This window comes from Taudactylus pleione, unplaced genomic scaffold (genome assembly GCF_031769625.1).
Source record: "Taudactylus pleione unplaced genomic scaffold, aTauple2 ptg001005l, whole genome shotgun sequence".
Classification (NCBI taxonomy): domain Eukaryota; kingdom Metazoa; phylum Chordata; class Amphibia; order Anura; family Myobatrachidae; genus Taudactylus; species Taudactylus pleione.
The window spans coordinates 9,462-30,350 of record NW_028285406.1 but is presented as its reverse complement, the minus strand read 5'-3'; the positions used below and the strand labels follow the sequence as shown (position 1 = coordinate 30,350).

General features: G+C 45.9%; 1 protein-coding gene across 1 annotated transcript in view; it reads right to left on the bottom strand.

Moving 5' to 3' along the window:
* LOC148454320 (complement C3-like) overlaps window positions 1-18,462 on the bottom strand; it is a gene marked incomplete at its 5' end in the record, with an annotated part of 49,676 nt that extends 31,214 nt beyond the window's left edge. Inside the window, 4 exons of the mRNA XM_088461037.1 lie at window positions 2,557-2,616; window positions 2,843-3,001; window positions 8,614-8,777; window positions 18,397-18,462. Of these exons, the coding sequence (XP_088317163.1) occupies window positions 2,557-2,616; window positions 2,843-3,001; window positions 8,614-8,777; window positions 18,397-18,462 (449 nt within the window). The remainder of the gene's footprint in view (window positions 1-2,556; window positions 2,617-2,842; window positions 3,002-8,613; window positions 8,778-18,396) is intronic.
* Between the last annotated feature and the right edge of the window lie 2,427 nt (window positions 18,463-20,889).

The window sequence follows — 20,889 nt, the reverse complement described above, 5'->3', positions numbered from 1 at the left end:
AAATCAAAAGACTAAAATGAAAGAAAATATGAAAAATTGGCCTTTAATAAAGTCACATGTCCATTGTGATGAAACGCGTCAGTGGGAAATTGACATTTAGAACATGTTGACCGGATACCATTCCAGGATGCTGGGTCCAGTTGCACCTGACAGGCCTTTTTGTTACCTACAATTGGTTTAACATGTTATTCCTCCCAATGACATTATGTACTTAGACCTTGCACACAGATAATGCAGTCTCTAGAATTGTATACAGTGGAAAAAGTCAGAGTATGCCATGCAGCCCAAGGACCTGCTGCAGAGTTGTACGCTATGCACACAGCAGCCATCGGCCATCTGAGTAAGCCTTGGCAGAACCTGGCCTTGACATGCCTACAAAACAGGGGCAGCATGCCCCATTTTGTAAAGCAGACCCCACGGCCGCCCTATGCCATCCCACAAACTGATGCAGCCTATCAATTATGCTGGGGCTTAGGGGGCACTGTGAGAGAGTTTGCAGGACCTGTTCTCCACATGTGCAGTCCCCGACCCAATCAGATTTGTATGCAAACCATCGGGTTTACATACAAGTCTTTCCATTAATAACATAACTATGGTCTAATTGTAAAGAATGACCTGACCATGGATTGTTCAGTAAATGGTACAACCTAAATGATGAGAAATTGACACAATACTATTTCATGTAATGTTTGTGTCCTAAGTGGGATTACATAGTAGTTATATGACAAATGCCTCACACATGGAATAGGATAAGATCACAATAGGGCTGATTCTAAGGTGCCGCTTCAAAGCCCTTCCCCTGTCTACTGTACATCCAGGCATATGAATGAGCAAGGACTGAGACGCCACTCGTAGTGTGTCAAGACGCTGCTTTATTGTCTGGTGCATCTTTAAAAGCCGCCATCGGTCTCTCCATCGAAACTTACACAAACTTACACCATCGGTCTCTCCATCGAAACTTGCAGTTTTTCCACATAAATATGGCCTCCTGTTTAAGCGTCTATGTATGCAGCTGTTTCCAATGACATGCCCGCGACACTCCATAGGACCCTACCTCTGCATGCACCCGATTGGCCACTCCCTGTTACCTCCCAGTTTCCGCTCAGGAATACAATTCTTGTACATTCTGTACAATTTTTTGTGCATGTGCTGCAATCTGTACTGTGACCTTTTGCACAGACAATTGGGATGCACGTGACTCATAGTCACATATGCAGAAAGGAAAACTGAGCCACTGAGTTCATCTTTGATTTAAGGGCCTGATTCAGAGCTGCTCGTAAGTGGCCACTCGTTCGCACTGAGCGATGTTCACACAACTGCGCATGCGTACGGATTGTAATACTCATGCGTGAACCAGTCAGTGCGGCCGAAAATCGTTTGTTCGCTATATAGCGAATGCCTGCTACTTTGAGTGACAGGAGGAGGCGTATGTGGGTGGTAACAGGGGAAGGTGCTTGAAAACGGGGAGTGGAGATCAGAACGCAGGCGTGCTTAAAGGTCAAAACGGGCGTTTTATGGGTGTGCATAATTAATACAGCAGCGTCATTGACCACGTCACTGGGTTATTTGATAGTCAGAACTGCTCGCAATATAGTGGTAGGAAAAACCTACCACAAGAATAGCGAGCAGTTCATACGCTGTTCGATGTACTCGATTAATCACATAAATAGCGGCCATGACGTAGGATGCGAGCGGCCAAGGGGGCGTATTTTTCAAAATTACAACCGCAAGTTTTGCTCGCTCGTTCAGACTTAGAGGCGTGAGCAGACCGTAATGAGCGAACGGATCATTTGCATAGCCACCCCTTGTTCTGGAACGAACGACCGCAAATAGCGAGCGGCTCTGAATGAGGTCCTAAGCCCAATATGTCCATACACATAAGTGGTCATTTTCAGTGGCTTCAAAGGGGTTGGTGACACCTAGTGTAGCCAATGGACCCAGTGTACACTCCTCAGTCACATAAGTCCAAAAAAAGGGGCATAGACTTGCAGCACCCTCATTTTATCATGTTGGGGGCATGCCCAGCTCTTTCAGAAATGCCGGACTGCCACCAGAGACCCTCCCCACACTGCTGGCTCCTCCTCAGTGATTGGGAGCCAGGCACTGCACAATAATATCACAGGGCAGTGCTAGGCTCCAGGTCACTGAGGAAGAGCCTGCATTCTGATATCACCTCCTCTGCACCTTCACATGCCCCTTGTAAAGCCACTGTTCATAATATATCCATTCCAACCTAACCCTTTTTTGCATTATGGGGACCTATTAGTGCAGTAAACAAATGTTCAGACAAACAGGTCATTAGAGGTCATCTGTGGTCATCTTCTAACTTCTTTTACCAATACATCAGACAGTGATCCCAATAATTTTGTTTGGCCAATAGAATTGTATCGGCTTGGAAGACATGCCGTATCCAGCTTCCCATCTTGTAGGAGATATTGCAGTGAGTGTGGCCTGAATACCATATATCTGATTTTGTCTGTGATCTATTTTATTTCTGTTATCTTTAAAGAATACAAGAAAGAAAATAAATGGCTGGAAACACTGTACAAAACTTACCCTCAGAGTCCCTTGTCCCTTCCCTGTTGCAGTGACCACAAAGTCTCCATTTATTGTTGTCTGTAAAGAGACACATTGCTTCAAATCAAACAGCACAGCATAACATGCTCACAAAGGCATCTGTGATTCCATTATAATCATCTTGTTCAATAAAACCTTTCTTCATTTGCACCCTGTGTCACACACTTCTCTATGAGATCATTGTAGACCTCCCCCCACATTCCAATATCTACATCACAGGATTAAGCACTACAACTATCACTCCAACATCACAGAGAGTCCTCACCTCTTCCGAGCGTGCCAGCATGGCGTTCTGAAGATTGATGCGGACAGTTTTACTTTCCGATCTCCCAGGTAACCGAAAAGAGACGTCCATTTCCAAATCTTTGACAAGTGGGACATCTATCTGATACTGAGCAAGAGCTTGGAACACCATGATTGTAGCCTAGAACAATGAGATGTAGAAAAATATATATGATCAGTTATATGAAAATATAGTAACAGGAAACCATGGAGATGAGGAAGAAGAGGAGGAGGAAGAGGAGGATACTTACTTGAAATTAATTGAATTCAATTGAAAACATCAATCCCAAACAAGCCTAATATGTATTGCCCCATTTATTATTTGTATTATTAGTGATGTACTACCAGGTAGCACAGGAGGAGCAGGCATATCTCTCAAGCTGCACATCTGCATCTATAGCATGGCTAGTTTGGCCGTATAGTATTTGACAGGATGTTAGAACAGCAAGTGGACTTCATTGTCTTCATCTGCTCCTGTACAGTGATTTCTAGTTGGAATCCAGTATGTAACGTAGCCACCTATTTATGCAGTCTCTCCTCTGAGGGCTTTACCAATACCATTTTCTTTTTGTCCCAGCTGCTATACATGGGAGCTGCAGCACAGCATTCCACAACAGCTGTTTTGTGCCTAACCTAGGTCCTCTGGTACTCCTTTTTGTTGTGACCTCTGACTCTGTATACCTAGGGGTCAATCCAACTAGGTGTGAATTGCGAGTAGCGAGTAGTGAGTTTGTTCTTTGAAACTCACAGACTTCGCATCGAAGCGCGCTCCCGAGAATTCACCAATCCAATTAAAAATGCCTATTTGCACTACTCACACCGGAGGGGTGCAAATTGGGTTCCGGACTGTAGATAGACAGTAATTAGATAGACAATGTCTAGATAGACCCCAGATATTAGACAGTCAATAGGTCAACAGGGACAAAAGGTTAACAAGGACAAAAGGTCGACAGGGACAAATGGTGGACAGGGTCAAAAGGTCGATATGAAAATGGTCGACAAAAAAATGATCGACACATGATTTTTTTGTTTGTTAGGGTTAGGTTTAGGGTTAGGCACTTACTTGAGGGTAAGGGTTAGGCACTTACCCCCACAGTTAGTGTTAGGCACTTACCCAGATGGTTAGGGTTAGGCACCAGGAGGGAGGGTTAGGCACTTACCGGAGGGTTAGGCACTAGAAGGGATGGTTAGGGTCAGGCACCTATTCCAAAGGTTAGGTTTTATCGTTTAATCTCAAACGAATTAAACGAAAAATGCTAAAAAAGTAAGAAAAGGATGATTTTGGAGTACTTTGAGAAAAAAAAAGATAAAAACAAGTATTTTTCAATTAAAAAATTATTGTAATTAAATTCGGGGTGCTTAAACTAACAAAAAAGTTGATTTGGGGGTAATTTGAGGACAATTATTTTTACCCCCAAAAATGACATGTACTGTAATTATTGGACTATTTAAGCTAATTGGAAACTTCCAATTGCCTAATTAGTCAATAGGGGGGTGTCCAAGGGGTTCAGCACAGTGGCCCTGATTCAGAGCCGGACGCTCTTTCAGAGTGCTCGCTCTGAATCAGGGCATTTTTTTTTTTACTGGAGCTGGCCTCCTGGGCGCTCGCTAAGCTGTGGGTGACCACCCACAGCTTTTGTGAGCGGCCAGGTGATGGTCCATCGCAACCATCGGGCTTGCGACGAGACCCTTGTGGTAGGGTCTCGTCTGCTGCAAGCCCCAGTGACCTTCCAGCTCTAATAGAGCAGGAAGCTCACCACTGACATCACTGGTGATGTCAGTAGGGCCGCCCCCAAATGGCAGGCGTTCCTTCAGGAATGCCTCCGTTTGCACAGCCACCCCCCCTCCCCGCCTACAAAACGGGGCGAGCTGTCCATGAATATGGACAGCCGCCCCGTCTTGTAGTGAGCCCAGGAGCGACGGAGCTGCCGTCGCTCACTGGGTCTCGCGCATGCGCACACCGGAGCCAGCTCCAGCGTGCGCATGCGCAGTGGGGGACCATCGACCCGCTTGCGAGCGGGTCTGAATCAGGCCCAGTGTCCCAACATTTTAACCTTAAAATAAAGATTTTCCTTTCCATCTCTCAGGGAGGTGCGAATGGTAAGATGCTAATTCAGTGCTAGTTGATAATTGGATTGCAAAATGATAAGAGAAAATAGCAACTCGCACCTCACACCCCCTAGTCTGCTGTTATATGCCATCTGAACTGACCTGTTTATTTGCTAAAAATTAGCTGTTTGCTTGCTGTCTGTACCAACCTCTGCCTGTGTTCCTCAACCCTGCTGAACGACTGAACAAACCTTTGCTTCTGTATCCCAACTCTGCTATTAGATTGCTGTCTTGACTGAACTCTACTAAAGATTGTCACATTGACTGTCCTCTGCCAGTGTGTCTCAGCTCTGCTAATGATTGTCACTGGAGTGTCCTCTTCCTGTACAGTGACAACTGACTCACTGGGCCTTATTCAACACGGATCGCAACTGCAACAGCATATACAGAACAGTGCACGTGCTCAACAGCAGCATTGAGATTGCACTGTGGGCCTGATTCAGAGCCGCTCGGAAGCGGCCGCTCGTTCGCTCCGAGCGATGTTCGCACATCTGCGCATGCATATGGGTTGTAATGCGCATGCACGAACCAGTCAGTGCGGTCGGAAATCGTGTGCTCGCAAAATAGCGAATGCCTGCTAATTTGAGTGACAGGATGAGGCATTTGTGGGTGGTAACAGGAGAAGGTGCTTGAAAACGGGGAGTGGAGATCCGAACGTAGGCGTGCCAAACGGTCAAAACGGGTGTTTTAAGGGTGTGCATAATTAACAAAGCAGCGTCATCGACCACGTCACTTGGTTCTCTTTTAGCCTGAACTGCTCGCATGATTGCGGTAGGAAAATGCTACCACAAGAATAGCGATCAGTTCATACGCCGTTCGATGTACTCGATTAATCTAATAAATAGCGGACATGACGTATGATGCGAGTGGCCAGGGGGTGTCTTTACAAAATAGCGAGCGCATGTTTCAGACATAGAGGCGTCAACAGACCGCAAAGAGCGAGCACTTAATTTAAATATCCGGCCCCTTTTTCTGAACGAGCGTCCGCAAATAGCGTCCGGCTCTGAATCAGGCACTGCGATCACGCAGACTACAAAAACCCATCGCGGAGTGAGTGACAGGCAGTCAGCATTTGGGAGTGGTGACAGGGTGGCAGTTGAACAAATGCTGGTGTGTGAGTCCATTTGAATGCCGCTACATGGGCGTGCATAAATCAGCCACTGCATACTGCATGCGACAAAGTTAGCAATTTCTAAAGTCAGAAATCAGGCCTGTTGTAATTAGGCATGAGGGTCCGATGTTAGTCGATGTTCGCAAATTATATGCAGGATTGCAAGGTATTATGGCTGTGAGATAGCGGTAGTGGGCGTCTATATGCTGGCTGTGCGATGGGGTTGCGAATGCATTCATTGGAACATTTTTGCAGCGGAACTACATGCGTAATCGCAGCCGCGATCGCAATAGCCATCCATAGTGGTTCAGGGTCATAGGACCTTATACAGAGTCAGTCACTAGCGCCGATGCGCTCGTAACTGACTCGATGGTTAGTCCTGCGCACGCGCAGTGGCCGCACTGCGCGTGCGCAAGCCCCGGAGCGACAGATAAACTCTGTCGCTCCTGAGCTTGCTACCAAAGGGGCGGCTGTCGATGTTGATCGACAGCTCACCCCATTTGGTAGGCGGTCCGGGGGGGTGGTTTCCAAAGCGGAGGAGTTCCTTTACGACGCCTACCATTTTGTGGGCGGCCGCACTGACATCATCAGTGATGTCAGTGGGGAGCTTCTTGCTCCATCAGAGCAGAAAGCTACCTGGGGCTTATGAGTGCCCAGACCCAACCTTAGGGTCTGGTCTTAAGCCCCGATGGTCGCGATGGTGTTCACCATCGCGACCATCAACCTGGTCGGTCGTTAAGCTGTGGGTGGTAACCCACAGCTTAACAATCAACAAGGAGGCGGCCGTTCAGGATGCAAGCGGCCGCCCTGATTCTGTGCGATCGCTTGCATCTAACGACCGCCTCTGAATGAGGTCCATAGTCCACTAATACCGGTCTGTTTGTAGGTTACTGCAGTAATGTGCTTTTGCTTCAGTTATTGTTTTGCAACTGAGAGCAGTTTGGGCTTTTCCTACCTCCACAGAAAGGAGTCACTTCTGCTCTCTCCTCTTTGTAATAAAGGGGCCTATCCATGAGGTCTTTGGTCTCTCAGACACTAGGAAGAAGTCATTTCATTATAGAAATAGTGGCCAGCCAGGTGGCATTCTTTTTCCTCTTTAATGCACTTAGATATTGGTGGCAGATAATACACTTCTCATCCACAAAATGAGGCCTCACAAGCACTATACAGCAGTGGCTACTTGAAGAATCAGTCCACCGGGGTACAGGGGAAATCCCCGGTTGGCCCCACTACCTGAGCCCCACCCACCTCTGATGTAGGGTTTCGGACAGTGAACTTGAATATGCTCTTACTCTATTACAGGATCAGTTACCTGGTGGAGCAGGAACATGGATGAACGGATGCATTGTAGTATCCAGGCTGTCTGCAGGCTATGTCCTCTGTAATGGTTGGTCAAGCCTCTATTGTGGCTGGCCACAACATTTAAACATGAGCCCCTACCACTGCCCATCCAAGTGAAGCCCAAGCTCTGTAGGTCACCCACCATGGTTAGGCCCAAGTGCAGACGAATCAGAATTGGAAGTTTTGGTGAGAAATTCTGTTAAATAATCTCTGGCTATAGGAGGAAGTTTGAAAAGAGAGCAGGTAAATTGCGACCTGCAGTACTGTACTCCATGCTATGCCAGGCCATGTCCCCAATGGGAGAATATGGTTTGGTGTTAGTATGACAACATATATGGGTCTATGAGAAGGAGACAATGGGCTGGATTCTAAATTAGACTCAGCTCTGTAGGTGTATGCAAATAGTGAGATTTAGCGAAGTGCACACGTTCAGAAGCAAAGTTACTGTACACACTTTTGTGTATCTCTGGGCAATTATGAGTCAGACGGAAGTTGGGCTGATCTCATCTTGGGGGTAGATGCGCTAAGCCTTGGAGATTGATAAAGTGGAGAGAGATAAAGTACCAACCAATCAGCTCCTAACTGTCATTTTTCAAACACAGCCTGTAAAGTGACAGTTAGGAGCTGATTGGATGGTACTTTATCACTCTCCACTTTATCACTCTCCAAGGCTTAGTGCTTCTCTTGTGTGATATGGGCAATTACAGGGCAGCAATGTTGCAGTCACTTGCAAGAGATCCGTGGAAGTGTCATCTGAGTGTAGTGGACGTGTAACTGGAGTTTGTCCAGTGAAGGCAATCCTGCTTCTGATGCATCTCCTGCAAACGGCATGGAACAGGTGCAAATGCCAATACTCGTGTTAACGTTGGCAGCTGTCGACAGAAAAACAGTGGACGGCGCGGCTTCCCACTTGAAGCCATAGGGATACACCCAATAGCCCTCTGGGTTCTCTCATCAACATCCAAGGTACTGTAGTATATCTGTCTTCCGCTGCATCAGGCAATTACAGCCATTCTGCATGTCGTTTAGAATAATACCCAACATGTTTTGATGTTATGCTCTCTGTGAAATGATCATAACATTTGTCACCATTTTAATGACACTTATATTGTTAATCTATTCACTAAGAAGCAGACCTTGGTCAAGGAGGGACAGTATTTAATGTAATGTGAGTTCATGTAAAAGTTACATACTTGTGTTGATCCATAAACTTTTCCATAGAACTTTTCCTCTGTTATCCATCGGACCAATGGTGCAGCCTGTTCATACTGCTTCATCTTCAGAAGTGTGAGGAGCGCATAGGACGTAGCCTCCAGGGACAAGTGGCGGGAGCCCGGCTCTACCCAGTGAGTGTTATCTAGAAAGAGATATCAGTTCAAAATACACGTAAACAGTGAACAACTGCCATGGTTGTCGCTGGATTCGGCACAAAGATATGTAAAATATGTGTATTGTCAAAGTGAACTGAATAAAGTGTGTGAGCACAGAACACTGTAGATGATTTCACAAATATAATCTGAGAGCCCCAATGCAAAAGCTATAAATATTGAACATGGGAGATTGTGGTATAGTACAATGACATCCAATGACAAGGAGCTCCTGATGAAAGTACGCTCAGTAATGAAACGCGTTGAGCTATTCTATTCACTGCAGACCTGTGGGGTATCCAAGCAATATACTCACATACCGACTGGAAGATATTGCCCACAATATATGTGAGGATCCTTGTATTGGCTGTGAATATCTGCACTATCCTCACTGTTCTCAGAGCAGACTGCTAGTGCGAGATTACCATTATATGATTGCCCATTAAGCACCTGGAGTGCTTAGCCTGCCAGTGAGAACACAGCAGCTTGTGTCCCTATCTGCACTTCCATCTCTGCAGAGGAGACACTGCTAGCGGTCACTGCACTAGTTCCTACAGCACGGAGACCTGGCACACCACCTCCGGAGCGCGACTCACACCTGGAGGGAGATCAGCACCCCACTCCAGACATGGTGCTTATACAAGGAGCAGTTTTACCAGCCAATACCCTGGCATTGTCAGCTTTTGTCCGAGCTGGGCACTACACCCTGGTGCAGGAACTGCACATCCAAAAAATACCTTTGCCTGCAAATCAGACTATTATTTCCTTCAGCGGCTCATCAATGTGACTCTGGTCACCAAAGTACCTTTAAAAACTGAACACTTACAGTGATGATTTATTGCTTTTTGGTGAAATTTTTGTGTCAGCCCAAAGACTGCTCAGAACCATTCATTTACCACCGATACCCACAAACACATAACCATTGGTATGCCATTTTTAATTCATAGTTTTTATTTTGTGTTTTTTTTTTATATTATTGTTGTTATATGTATTTATTCTTACCTTGAATATGCAAGAATTTTTGTTGTTACTCTTTTTTGCGATTATATTTACTTGATTGATTTTTTTTATGTATTATCTCATTTAATTGTAATTTTTCTGAACATTTGAGACATTGGACTAAATAATTTTAGCAACAGGTTTTTTGTTAATGAGGGAGACAGATGCACAGTCTTATTTCTTTATATTCCCCCCTTAAGCAGCCCATACACTGTACGTTTTTTTGCACAATGTGCACGAATTTGATCGATCGTAACGTTCAATCGTGCGTTGTTTATATACACTTACGAGGTCGATGCGTGTCCCCGACGTTGTAGATCTTACAGGAAACCGCAAGATTGCGATCTATCGTGCAGGATGTGATACCAGTGGCAAACGCAGGACTTTGAAAGGGGGGTTTCCAATTTCTGAATACAGAGCCAATTAAAAAATTCCACAGTGCCAAGTGCCGGTCGTTTCCATTGTTCTTCATATGTGATACCGAAGCTGTTTAAAGCTTGTGATATCTACTGACAAGGCACCGGACTCTATTTTTTGACATATCGGACCTATGGTGCTTAAACTGGACTCAGTGTAGCAGTGTTTTTATTTAGACTTTGCTATTTTTTCACTTTTTTTTCACCGGGATGACAACTACGGAGGAAGCAACAGGTTTCACTAATATCTGCTTACCCCTGGGTGAAGTGCTGTCACTTACAGATACAGAGGCGGATAACATCTTATTTGAATCTAATCTACAGGATACTTGTGAAGATTCTACTGAACAATTAATAGCGCAGTTATCACGTCTTAAGAAACGGGAAGTCGATTATTTGCTACACGGCATTTCATTATCTGACTACGACAGGGATAAAAAAATCCCTAGTGGATTTCGCATCAGAAACATCCCAACGATTGGTCGATATAATACAGAATTTTGCCGTAGATGGGCTGCCGTCCTCAATAAATGCTCCTTCGATTTAATTCTGTTAGTAATTGAGGAATCACGGAGAGAGCTGACCTTAGTTAAAGAAAAAATCTCTGCTTTTGAATCGGCACATTTGGCCAATATCAGGTCACATACGTCACAAGATTGGCTGAATAAATTAACCCTGCAGATTGAGAAATACCGCACTGACTTAATACAATTTAAAAAATCTAAATTACAGACAGTGACGCGTGATTACGCTGAATATAAGGTGTATAGTTGGGCGTACAATAGAGGTCAAACCCAGGATAGACTCCCTAAATTTAGAAGACATAAGAGATTTCCACTGGAAACAGATAACTCTAGTGGAGTCATCTCTTCCAGTGATACAGAATGTGCAAATACGGCTACCTCCTCCTCAAGTCAGAAGCCCCCTTTAGGGGTGGCGACTCGTGCCACCCTGGATTTAACCAGAAAACCCGCAACAGGCGCGGGGGGGAATGGGCGAGGAAGGCAAAAAAAGACGCACCCAAGGAAGACCTAGTCTTCAATCTGTCGGCCAGGACTTTAACTACGGATGAAATTAATGTTTTAAACAAAGGTTTATCATTTGTCCCCACTTGTTCTGCGAATACTTTTCAGAACAAAATAGACCTCTTTAAATTTGACAAGAGATTAAAGCTGAAAGAATTCTTTGGTACTACAGAAAATATCTCGTCGTCGATTCCAGTATACAAGAAGTCTACTTTTATCCCACAGTCAACCAATTTGAGCATTAAATGCTTTACCAACCACATGGATCATGTCATACCTAATTATACCCCTACAAATTTGTCTATCCATCAGAATTTGTCACTTAAGGAAGCCCAAGCATTACAACAATTGGGTAGTTACAAGGACATTGTCATCCGCCCTGCTGACAAAGGGGGCAGAATAGTTGTACAAGATTTGACAACATACAAACAAGAATGTTACCGACAATTATCAGATGAATCAGTCTATCAACTGATGCAAGAAGATCCTACCAATAACTTTAAAATAGAATTATTTGAATTATTAGATCAAGCAACTGCAAATAAAGTTATTTCTCCTATCATCCGGGATGCTCTTAAACAAGAGTCACCCAAGATCCCAACTTTTTATACCATCCCTAAACTTCATAAAGATGCTGCTTCTCCTCCTGGCAGACCGATTATAGCTGCCAGGGATTCACTATATCACAGGTTCTCAAACTCGGTCCTCAGGACCCCAAACAGTGCATATTTTCCAGGTCTCCACACTGAATCAAGTGAAATAATTAGCTCCACCTGAGGACCTTTAAAATGTGTCAGTGAGTAATGACTACACCTGTGCACCTGCTGAGTGACCTGCAAAACATGAACTGTGTGGGGTCCTGAAGACCGAGTTTGAAAACCACTGCACTATATTATGGAATCTCCAAATTCCTGGATTTCTATTTACAGCCCCTGCTCAGCTCCAAACAGTCGTACCTTAAAGATACCACTGCGTTTATTCTGAGACTGCAAAATATATCACCTTTACCTACTTTACCTACTCGACACCTGATGTGTACCATTGATGTTTGCAGTCTGTACACAAATATACCGCAGAATGATGGTATTCAAGCCACTAAGAATTTTATTACCAACCATCCTGATTATATTGGACCTGATCCTGGATTTTTTGTGGCTCTGCTTGAACACACCTTGACCAGGAACTACTTCCTATTTGATAGCAAGATATACACCCAACGAACTGGATGTGCTATGGGTTCTTGCGTAGCGCCTAGTTTTGCTAACATTTATATGTTTGGTGTCGAAGATGAATTCTTTTTGTTAGATTCCAATATTGTTCAGTATATCAAGGGTTACTCAAGATATATAGATGACATCTTTTTCTTGTGGTCGGGGTCTCTGGAATGATTTTTACAGTTGATGACTGACCTTAGTAACAAACATCATGCTATTAAATTTACTTTTGAGTACAGCTATAGCTCAGTCCACTACTTGGATGTCACCATCAATCAAAGTGATTCATATGAGCTACAAACCACTATGTTCTATATACCCACAGATCGCAATACCACTTTGCAAGCTAGTAGCCATCATCCTGCATCTTTGAAATTGGGACTTCCGTACTCTCAATTCCTCAGAATCTGGAGAATCTGTAGCGATAGAAGTGACGCTATACTACATATTGACAACATGTCTCTGAAATTTTTAAAACGTGGATATCACTACAAAACACTGAAAAGGGCAAAGGATAAGGTATTGGCTGTCTATAGAATCCAGGCATTGACTCCCCGTGGACCTAAAGACAGGTCCAATAAAGTTGTTTGGACCCAGCAATTTACCACAGCCAGTAGACAATTTATTCGTTCAGCTAATGAGATCTGGCCAATTGTTGCCAATGACCCTAAATTACCTGCCCTTCAAGGTTCTTCCATTTTAACATCCTATAAGAGAGGGAGGAATATTAGGGACATTGTGGTACACAATGATGTAAGCCAGTTCACTAAGACATCTTCCTCTCATTTTTTGACTCGTCCTGCTGGAAATTACAAATGTATCGGGTGTATCACATGTAGTTTTTTAGAAACAGGCAATGCATTTTATCACCCAAGATTTGGAAAAAAGTTTCTTATTAAATATCCCTTGACATGTTCCAGCAAGTTTGTGGTGTATCTAGTTAGGTATCCGTGTGGCATGCTTTATGTGGGCAAAACTTCTCGTCAATTTAAAGAGAGGATGGCACTGCACCGCTCCAACATTAGAGCGGCTATTGAAGGCAGAGGATCGGACCAGCCTGTGGCCAAACACTTCAAGGATTTCCATCATAGTGTTTCCACCATTAAATACAAAATGATTGATTGGGTGCCCCCCAACTTGAGAGGAGGTGACAGAGACCGCATTTTGCTCCAAAAAGAAGCTTATTGGATTCATACTCTGCAGACCGTGCACCCGCTGGGATTGAATGAAATGCTGTCTTTGAATTGTTTTCTTTAATTGTTTTTGTAATGTCTTACTCTGCTGTGATCTGATTATCCATTTGTTTTTTGATATATTGTGTCCTTTGATTACTTACAGGCAGTGTTTTATGTACATCTCGATACTATTGGATGTATTTATATTATGGTTTCCAATTACTAAGTTGGCTGGTTACGTGGCACCTCTGATTGAGTTGGCTGTCTAGGCTTTGTAATTATGCTGCCCCTTGGCATTTATATATATCTTATACACACGCTATGATGTGGGACTCAACCTGCTCATTAGTGCTAGGAGATCGTTTTAAAGCCCATCATGGATATAGCCTGTTATGATTGATACCTGACTCGGTACAGTGACTCAATGGTTGTACTGTTTTCCCTAGTTGCCATGGTGATGGTATTCACGAGTATCCACGCCCCCCCCTGTGAGTCACCGACCTCCGGCGCTATGCGCGCCCATGACGTCATCGGGACTCGAACAGGTCGGCGTGACACGAGCACCAGGGTGATTATGGTATGTATATATGTTTGTTTGTTATATGTTATCTTTTCATTGTGTCTTGATAAAAGAGCTGAGATGCTCTGAAACGTTGACTACACACTAGACAGTGGCCCTGATTCAGAGCCGGACACTCTGACCAGAGCGCTCGCTCTGAATCAGGGCCCACCTCCATTAATATGGAGCGTCCTCCTGGACGCTCGTATAGCTGTGGGTCACCACCCACAGCATATACGAGTGTGCAGGATGATGATGATGGTCAAGACCATCGCGACCATCAAAACTGCGAGCAAAAGCCTGCGGTTGAGTTTTTCAACCGCAAGGCCAGGAGTGATTTTGGCTCTATCAGAGCCAAAATCACTCCCACTGACATCACTAGTGATGTCAGTGGGGCCGGCTTCAGACGGTAGGCGTTCCCTTGGGAACGCCTCCGTCTGGCAGGCACGCCCCCGGCACGCCCACCAAAGGGGGCGTGCTGTCAGTCAACATCGACAGCACGCCCCCTTTGATGAGACACTCCGGGCGAAGGAAAGTCCTTCGCTCGTCGTGTCTCGCGCATGCGCACGACGGAGCTCCCTCCGTCGTGGGAAGAATCTCAAGGGAAATCGTACAACACATCGTGACGTTTCTAAATTGCACCGTGTATGGCCGGCTTTAATGTGCTACTTTATACCATTTCGCTTGGGATTAAAAAAATACAAAATCGCAATACTTAGTACACTACTGGCGACAGAGGGCCTGATTCAGACCCACTCGCGAGCGGCTGTCCGCTCGCAAGTGGGTCGATGGTCTGCACTGAGCATGCGCACGACGGAGGGAGCTCCGTCGTGCGCATGCGCCAGACACGACGAGCGAAGGACTTTCCTTCGCTCGTTGTGTCCGATCAAAGGGGGCGTGCTGTCAATGTTGATTGACAGCACGCCCCCTTTGGTGGGCGTGCCGGGGGCGTGCCTCCCTGACGGGGGCGTTCCCACGGGAACGCCTCCCGTCAGAAGCCGGCCCACTGACATCACTAGTGATGTCAGTGGGAGTGATTTTGGCTCTGATAGAGCCAAAATCACTCCGGAGCTTGCGGTTGAAAACCTCAACCGCAGGCTCCGGCTCGCAATTTCGATGGTCGCGATGGTCACGACCATCGCGGCCATCAAAATGCACGCTCGTATAGCCTGTGGGTGGTGACCCACAGCTATACGAGCGTCCAGGAGGACGCTCCATGAAAATGGAGCCCGGCCCTCATGCAGAGCGTGCGCTCTCCTCAGAGCGTACGGCTCTGAATGAGGGCCAGAGTACACTATTTGCAATTTATGGATGCAAAATTCAGCAAAAAGTATTTATTCTGGATAAAAATAAAAATTCAAAAGACATATGTCCTATATGAGTGACTCGCACCACACATCATTGTGTTTAATCTGTTACTTTATACCAATTCCTTTGTTACGAAAAATACTAATCCTAAGTAAAGTATTTAGTACACTATTAGTGAATTAAATTGCAAGATTGGGGATAAAGTATAGTACTCAAGCACTGGAATCGCAATATGTGGCGGAGCACCTACTGTAAGTTATAATCTCTCATCTGGAGCCATTCGCCGCAAAATGTATCATCTAGAACACTTGTGTTGCTCAAGCAGTGAATGGTAGAAGAGCCTGGTCACTCTTTTGTGTTTACCCCCCAGTCCAAAAGTTGTCCAAACTCAGAAGTAAAGTGAGTGCATACAGTAAGTGATCACTTTACTTTTTACCCTTTGCATGGAATATCCTTCTAACAGTGGGCCTAATTCAGACCCGCTCGCGAGCGCTGAGCGCTCGCAAGCGGGTCGATGTTGGCCAAGTGCGCATGCGCACAATGGAGGCGGCTCCGTCGTGCGCATGCGCGAGACCCGAATAACGACGGCCAAGCCGTCGTTATGGGTCTCGCACCAAAGGGGGCATGCTGTCGATGGTGAGTGACAGCACGCCCCCTTAGGTGGGCATGCCGGGGGCGTGGCTGCCCAGATGGAGGCGTTCCCATGGGAACGCCTACCGTCTGGGGCCAGCCCCACTGACATCACTAGTGATGTCAGTGGGAGTGCTTTTGGCTCTGATAGAGCCAAAAGCACTCCAGGGCTTGCGGCCACGAGACCCTACCGCAAGGGTCTCGTCGTAAGCCCGATGGTCGCGATGGTCTTGACCATCACGACCATAATTTTGGCCATTCGCTATAGCTGTGGGTGGTCACAGTGTCCGGCTCTGAATCAGGCCCAGTGTCCCTGCTAATGGTCGGGATGCATTAAGCATCACAATTTGGATGCAATGTATTCTGCCACTGATCCCATGCATACCAGCGTTTATTAATGCAGTATGCATGAATATTTAAAGCTGTCCTTTGTGGTGTGGGACCCAGAAGTCCTTCTGCACATGCTCGCCCATTGCCCAGCGCATGTGCAAACTGCGGGGGACCCTGGGAGGGGGAATCCTAAGGGACTGAACCCCAGGAAAATCTCAGAAAGCAAGTCCATAGGAGCTGATTCGGACCCGCTTGCTAAGATGCGAACGCTCGTAACTGGCCGATTTTTTTCTGTGCATGCATCGCAGTGCGTGTGCTCAAACCATAGCAAAAGATCAGAATGAATTCGCTCGCTGCGCATAGATTGCCCAGCAGAGTGAGTGACAGGAGAAGCCGTTTGTGGGTGGTGACAGGGGCTGGCCATTAATAACGGGGGAGTGGAGGTGCGAACACAGGCGTGCCTGAGCGTCCCAACGCCATTACAGAGGTGTGCATAATTAAAAGGCAGCATCATAGTACACGTCACCTGTCTGATTTTTACACTGAAGTAATCTCAGTGCTTGCGGCAGGGTATGGCCAACCTCAAGTGCTGCGATCGCATCCGATGTTACCCGATGTACCGATGGGTGCATACACTTCCTGGAGATGACGTATGCAAGAGGGTATCTTGCGCATCAGCATACACAATGCGATCGCACTCTAAGACATAGTGGGCATGCTATTGCCTTGCTGTGCGATTGCCCTGCCTACGCAATTTGCATATGCATCGTGCGAGTGAACGCATCTAGCGTCCAGGTCTGAATCAGCTCCATAGGCTTCTGTTAGGCAATGCCCTCTATAGATTGATGGCCTTGCCTATCAGGTCCAAGCTCCAGGGTTTTGGTGCAACTGAGACCACAGTAAATAAAGAACATTTCTTTACTTTGTAAGAAAAACTGTACGTGATGAAAGAAGATATATAAGTATGATAAGAGTCTGTGTAATACGTCCTATGTGCGATGTGCAGTACTGCAGGTGCCATTACTATACCTGTAGATGCAGACATCAGTCTCCCTGTGTCCTATGTGTTATGTCCTGCAGGTGCCATTACTATACCTGTAGATGCAGACATCAGTCTCTTTGTGTCCAATGTGTTATGTCCTGCAGGCGCCATTACTATACCTGTAGATGCAGACATCAGTCTCCCTGGGTCCTATGTGCTATGTCCTGCAGGCGCCATTACTATACCTGTAGATGCAGACATCAGTCTCCCTGGGTCCTATGTGTTATGTCCTGCAGGTGTCATTACTATACCTGTACATGCAGACATCGGTCTCCCTGTGTCCTATGTGTTATGTCCTGCAGGTGCCATTACTATACCTGTAGATGCAGACATCGGTCTCCCTGTGTCCTATGTGTTATGTCCTGCAGGTGCCATTACTATACCTGTAGATGCAGACATCAGTCTCCCTGTGTCCTATGTGTTATGTCCTGCAGGTGCTATTACTATACCTGTAGATGCAGACATCAGTCTCCCTGTGTCCTATGTGTTATGTCCTGCAGGTGTCATTACTATACCTGTACATGCAGACATCGGTCTCCGTGTGTCCTATGTGTTATGTCCTGCAGGTGCCATTAATATACCTGTAGATGCAGACATCGGTCTCCCTGTGTCCTATGTGTTATGTCCTGCAGGTGCCATTACTATACCTGTAGATGCAGACATCAGTCTCCCTGTGTCCAATGTGCTATGTCCTGCAGGTGCCGTTGCTATACCTGTAGATGCAGTCATTAGTCTCCCTGTGTCCTATGTGTTATGTCCTGCAGGTGCCATTACTATACCTGTAGATGCAGACATCAGTCTCCCTGTGTCCTATGTGTTATGTCCTGCAGGTGTCATTACTATACCTGTAGATGCAGACATCAGTCTCTTTGTGTCCTATGTGTTATGTCCTGCAGGTGTCATTACTATACCTGTAGATGCAGACATCAGTCTCCCTGTGTCCAATGTGCTATGTCCTGCAGGTGCCGTTGCTATACCTGTAGATGCAGTCACTAGTCTCCCTGTGTCCTATGTGTTATGTCCTGCAGGTGCCATTACTATACCTGTAGATGCAGACATCAGTCTCCCTGTGTCCTATGTGTTATGTCCTGCAGGTGTCATTACTATACCTGTAGATGCAGACATCAGTCTCTTTGTGTCCTATGTGTTATGTCCTGCAGGTGTCATTACTATACCTGTAGATGCAGACATCAGTCTCTTTGTGTCCTATGTGTTATGTCCTGCAGGTGCCATTACTATACCTGTAGATGCAGACATCAGTCTCCCTGGGTCCTATGTGCTATATCCTACAGGTGCCATTACTATACCTGTAGATGCAGACATCAGTCTCCCTGGGTCCTATGTGTTATGTCCTGCAGGTGCCATTACTATACCTGTAGATGCAGACATCGGTCTCCCTGTGTCCTATGTGTTATGTCCTGCAGGTGCCATTACTATACCTGTAGATGCAGCCATCAGTCTCCCTGTGTCCTTTGTGTTATGTCCTGCAGGTGCCATTACTATACCTGTAGATGCAGACATCGGTCTCCCTGTGTCCTATGTGTTATGTCCTGCAGGTGCCATTACTATACCTGTAGATGCAGACATCGGTCTCCCTGTGTCCTATGTGTTATGTCCTGCAGGTGCCATTACTATACCTGTAGATGCAGCCATCAGTCTCCCTGTGTCCTTTGTGTTATGTCCTGCAGGTGCCATTACTATACCTGTAGATGCAGCCATCAGTCTCCCTGTGTCCTTTGTGTTATGTCCTGCAGGTGCCATTACTATACCTGTAGATGCAGACATCGGTCTCCCTGTGTCCTATGTGTTATGTCCTGCAGGTGCCATTACTATACCTGTAGATGCAGACATCGGTCTCCCTGTGTCCTATGTGTTATGTCCTGCAGGTGCCATTACTATACCTGTAGATGCAGACATCAGTCTCCCTGTGTCCTATGTGTTATGTCCTGCAGGTGCCATTACTATACCTGTAGATGCAGACATCAGTCTCCCTGTGTCCTATGTGTTATGTCCTGCAGGTGCCATTACTATACCTGTAGATGCAGACATCGGTCTCCCTGTGTCCTATGTGTTATGTCCTGCAGGTGCCATTACTATACCTGTAGATGCAGACATCAGTCTCCCTGTGTCCTATGTGTTATGTCCTGCAGGTGCCATTACTATACCTGTAGATGCAGATATCGGTCTCCCTGTGTCCTATGTGTTATGTACTGCAGGTGCTATTACTATACCTGTAGATGCAGACATCAGTCTCCCTGTGTCCTATGTGTTATGTCCTGCAGGTGCCATTACTATACCTGTAGATGCAGATATCGGTCTCCCTGTGTCCTATGTGTTATGTCCTGCAGGTGCCATTACTATACCTGTAGATGCAGACATCAGTCTCCCTGTGTCCTATGTGTTATGTCCTGCAGGTGCCATTACTATACCTGTAGATGCAGACATCAGTCTCCCTGTGTCCTATGTGTTATGTCCTGCAGGTGTCATTACTATACCTGTAGATGCAGACGTCGGTCTCTCTGTGTCCTATGTGTTATGTCCTGCAGGTGCCATTACTATACCTGTAGATGCAGACATCAGTCTCCCTGTGTCCTATGTGTTATGTCCTGCAGGTGCCATTACTATACCTGTAGATGCAGACATCAGTCTCCCTGTGTCCTATGTGTTATGTCCTGCAGGTGCCATTACTATACCTGTAGATGCAGACATCGGTCTCCCTGTGTCCTATGTGTTATGTCCTGCAGGTGCCATTACTATACCTGTAGATGCAGACATCAGTCTCCCTGTGTCCTATGTGTTATGTCCTGCAGGTGCCATTACTATACCTGTAGATGCAGATATCGGTCTCCCTGTGTCCTATGTGTTATGTCCTGCAGGTGCCATTACTATACCTGTAGATGCAGATATCGGTCTCCCTGTGTCCTATGTGTTATGTACTGCAGGTGCTATTACTATACCTGTAGATGCAGACATCAGTCTCCCTGTGTCCTATGTGTTATGTCCTGCAGGTGCCATTACTATACCTGTAGATGCAGATATCGGTCTCCCTGTGTCCTATGTGTTATGTCCTGCAGGTGCCATTACTATACCTGTAGATGCAGACATCAGTCTCCCTGTGTCCTATGTGTTATGTCCTGCAGGTGCCATTACTATACCTGTAGATGCAGACATCAGTCTCCCTGTGTCCTATGTGTTATGTCCTGCAGGTGTCATTACTATACCTGTAGATGCAGACGTCGGTCTCTCTGTGTCCTATGTGTTATGTCCTGCAGGTGCTATTACTATACCTGTAGATGCAGACATCAGTCTCCCTGTGTCCTATGTGTTATGTCCTGCAGGTGCCATTACTATACCTGTAGATGCAGATATCGGTCTCCCTGTGTCCTATGTGTTATGTCCTGCAG